This window comes from Polistes fuscatus, unplaced genomic scaffold (genome assembly GCF_010416935.1).
Source record: "Polistes fuscatus isolate 324 unplaced genomic scaffold, CU_Pfus_HIC Scaffold1, whole genome shotgun sequence".
Lineage (NCBI taxonomy): Eukaryota > Metazoa > Arthropoda > Insecta > Hymenoptera > Vespidae > Polistes > Polistes fuscatus.
Genome location: NW_025112997.1, coordinates 19,170,038 through 19,173,724, shown reverse-complemented (window position 1 = coordinate 19,173,724; position 3,687 = coordinate 19,170,038). Strand labels below are relative to the sequence as shown.

Genomic DNA, 3,687 nt, shown 5'->3' with positions numbered 1-3,687 from the left:
GAAACGTTCGATCATCATACTCGTAGTGCCATCTGATAATCCATATCAACACTACTATGAAAACTGATTTTTAAGCTGCATTCACAATATAAAAGTGTAGGATAAAAAGTTTCGAACCTCGACATAAAAGAATCGTACTACTTTTTTTTTTTATTAAAAAGTAAGTTTGACCAAAAAATCATTGTTTCTATGTAGAGGCTCAAAACTTTTTAACTCATCCACGAATGTTCAATCGCAAAATGAATTTCCGTTCTTTCCGACCAATTAACGCTCGGAACAATTTGTGACCGTTGATTCCGATGGAAACATGATCAAATATCAATTATAATCAATCTTTGAATTATATTTAAAATAGTATAATTATTATAGTATTTAATTTGGTTTTTTACATGTAAATTATTTTCCTAACATATTATTAAATGTACTCGTAAAGATAATCGTTTAATTCTGTACATGATAAAACGAAAATGTGATATAATAATCTATGGATATTTATGCGTATATAACGATACAATCCTTTGGAACGTTACGTAATTTATTTGCAAGTGAGGTCAATAATTGACATTGCTAATCGAATATTAAACAGTTAAAATGAATAATAAACACGTACCATAGATAAAAAAAATCAAATTTTACAATTTTAATCAAAAAAAGTAATGAAATACGTTAAGAAATAAAATGTATCCCCATCAAAAATATACGTCCTCTATAATATTTTATATTAGATATTCTAGAAATGTCTATTCATGTTCTTGTTACTAGAAGATAGCATAAGAACTCTACAAGATCAGCGTAATATATTCAATGATGATGCTCTGATTACCCTTCGGGAAGGGACCTGTTTCTTACAAAAAAAATATCAGTGCCGTAGTAATGAACAATAAAAGTAGGTTCTTATGATAAATCAAGATAGTAGGAATAAATGTGAAATCTTTGTTATCGAGATATTTCTTAACTTGCTTATTAACTATTGATTTTTAAATGTTTTTTATAAGAAGCTTATCAAAATTGCTTCGAAGAGCACGTATACAATATCTTTTTATTACAAAAAGAAATGTCGCGTGTAAACACTGGATAGATAATTTTTTCATGTGTGTACGATACTGAGAAAATTCGCACGATATATTCAGTACGATTTTACGTTTGCGCGAAGTTACTGCGCATAGGCGAGCAATACGTAATGCGTTGAAACCGACACACGAACACAACCGTTTATCATTATCATCGCGTAACATTCCGTTGTCAGCTCAAATCGCAATAACTCGATAGTCGTGATTCAGCATTATAAGAAAAGGGATCTTTGCGTTACAAAAAAATACGTTTAACGTAATAGTTTTTATTTTATTAACTAAATAAACCAACTACAAACATGCCGGTTAAAGCAGTTTGTGTACTTCAAGGCGAATCCGTTAAGGGAACCTTATATTTTGAACAAGCTAATGAATCGCAACCGGTAAAAGTAACCGGAGAAGTTTCTGGACTTCAAAAAGGATTGCACGGATTTCACGTACACGAATTTGGAGACAATACTAACGGCTGCACGAGCGCTGGTCCTCATTTCAATCCTCATGGAAAAGACCATGGTGGTCCGAGTGATGCTGTACGTCATGTTGGAGATTTAGGAAATGTTGAAGCTGATACCAATGGTATTGCCAAGGTCAACATAACTGATAAAATTATACAACTTCAAGGAGAACATAACATAATTGGCAGAACCCTTGTGGTTCACGGCGATCCTGATGACCTTGGTAAAGGTGGACATGAATTGTCAAAAACTACTGGAAATGCAGGAGCTCGTCTCGCATGTGGTGTCATCGGCATTACAAAATCTGCTTAATTTTATTATATTAAACTTACATTATAATATTATATTGTATGACTTATAGGGATTTGAATAGTTAAATATATCAAATATACTTATAACTATACATAAGGTCTCTAATCCATTTCTGAATAAAATTCTTTATAAAAAGAACAAATAATTACTATTAATATGACCAGGAAAATAAATAAAATGTTATTAAAAAGAACATGTAATAGCCAACATTAGTGTTTTAAGAAATTTTATTTACTTAAATAAACAAAAATTAGAAGAAAAATCCAAGAATTTTTCCTCCCAGATGTTTCCTCCTTGCTTCTTCATGATCCATGATACCACCACTGGTTGTTAATACGACATATCTATAAAAAAAATGTATTTCATAGATTTATTATAAACAACAACCAATGCTAAGTTTTTGACATATCATTCATAATTAAAAAAATAGAAGTTTCATAAATTTACCCAAACTGTCTAGATGGCAAAAGATTATTGGTCCACTTTTCTATATCGTTAATTGGTACATCAAATCTTGGGGATATAACTCCGCATTTATTTAATCTTCCAGTAAGGTTTACAACTACTTTTCCGCTACGATGATCATCGACTATTTCAAATTCTCCTATGTACCCTGTAAAATAATATTAAAATAAACATAAATATCTCTATTATACCTGCCAAACCAATTAATTCCACAAGAGAAAAAGTAAAAAAAATTGATAAAGATAACAAATATATTATAATATCATTTATTATTTACGGATAATAACAATCGTTACTGTATACCCATGTTAAATCTAATTACAAAAGAAATTTATTTTTAATATAAAAAGTTAAGCATTAATCTGATGCTTCAGGATTAAAAGTATGCAAAATTCTCAAAGTGGAAATTATTGCTTTGGCTTATAATGGATCAAATATTAATCATATTTGAAGTAAATCACAATAATTTGACAATATATTTTACTCACCATGCTTCATCATAACCCCTAAAAATTTGATAATTACTTTGGAGCAAGGACGCAGTAAAACTTGCCTTTTACCACGTTTTTCTGCATTGTTAATTGATTTTAGAGCATCGCTCAAAACATTCATTCGCACCATGGCTGTAAATACGCAAATATCAAAAATTAATATTATAAAACTCAAAATCTTGTTTGTTTTGAAAAACTATAACTTAGTTTCCCACCACAGTGGGTCCTAACCTATAACCCGTCAATACAAACCTACTTAGATAAATTATTACATACAAAAACACACAAAAGAAAATAATATTAATTATAAAATATATATAAGATATATTTTATAAGAATTTATAAATATACACTAAATTTTTTATATATACATTTAATTTATGATATATTTTAAATATATAAAAGAATTTTTAAGAGATATGTTAGTATCCCTTTCAGTAGCAGTGGTCACTTTAAAAATTAACATCGTGTAAGCATTATATAAAACATAAAATAATTGCAATAAGTTAAAAAAATTATTTATTACGATAAATTAAACCAATATTTTTAGTGGATGTAATCCAAAATGTGAGATTACCTGCGATTTGTAAATTATTTTACACAGCACATACACGTTTCGTGACACACGAAAGAAAGAGAACCTTCTCAAATTTTCAGAGTAGCCATTCTAACGATGTACTTTCCCCTACTTAAGTATCTAGTAATTTTATTTTATATTTTTACTTCCAATTAATAAAACCAATACAATTATAAACAGTTACATTTATTATACACTATTTTTTTATAATTGTGTATTACAATTGTTAACAAATTATTCGTAAAGAGTTTATAAAAAAACATGATAATCAATTTATATTCTCAACTTATATTCAATCTTTTTAATCTTTTTTTTTT

The 3,687-nt window shown here is 28.4% G+C and overlaps 2 protein-coding genes across 2 annotated transcripts; one reads left to right on the top strand and one right to left on the bottom strand.

Annotated features, from left to right (window-relative positions):
• Positions 1 to 1,148: 1,148 nt before the first annotated feature.
• Positions 1,149 to 2,099, top strand: LOC122516808 (superoxide dismutase [Cu-Zn]). Its single transcript, XM_043634961.1, has one exon. It carries the CDS (start codon positions 1,370 to 1,372, stop codon positions 1,835 to 1,837), a length of 468 nt encoding a protein of 155 aa, XP_043490896.1. The 5' UTR covers positions 1,149 to 1,369; the 3' UTR covers positions 1,838 to 2,099.
• On the bottom strand, positions 2,047 to 3,473 carry LOC122516813 (40S ribosomal protein S15Aa). The gene is made up of 4 exons (XM_043634975.1): positions 3,371 to 3,473; positions 2,791 to 2,925; positions 2,285 to 2,450; positions 2,047 to 2,181 (listed from the first exon to the last, which is right to left on the bottom strand). Exons 2-4 carry the CDS (start codon positions 2,921 to 2,923, stop codon positions 2,088 to 2,090), a joined length of 393 nt encoding a protein of 130 aa, XP_043490910.1. The 5' UTR covers positions 2,924 to 2,925; positions 3,371 to 3,473; the 3' UTR covers positions 2,047 to 2,087.
• Between the last annotated feature and the right edge of the window lie 214 nt (positions 3,474 to 3,687).

What these genes read in the sequence shown, in the direction of transcription:
- LOC122516808 (XM_043634961.1), top strand. Translation starts at nt 1,370, where the DNA reads ATGCCGGTTAAAGCAGTTTGTGTACTTCAAGGCGAATCCGTTAAGGGA.
- LOC122516813 (XM_043634975.1), bottom strand. Translation starts at nt 2,923, where the DNA reads ATGGTGCGAATGAATGTTTTGAGCGATGCTCTAAAATCAATTAACAAT. An exon ending in AGGGGTTATGATGAAGCATG is followed by an intron (nt 2,451 to 2,790) that starts GTGAGTAAAATA and finishes ATTATTTTACAG; the next exon opens with GGTACATAGGAGAATTTGAA. An exon ending in TTGCCATCTAGACAGTTTGG is followed by an intron (nt 2,182 to 2,284) that starts GTAAATTTATGA and finishes TTTTTTTTATAG; the next exon opens with ATATGTCGTATTAACAACCA.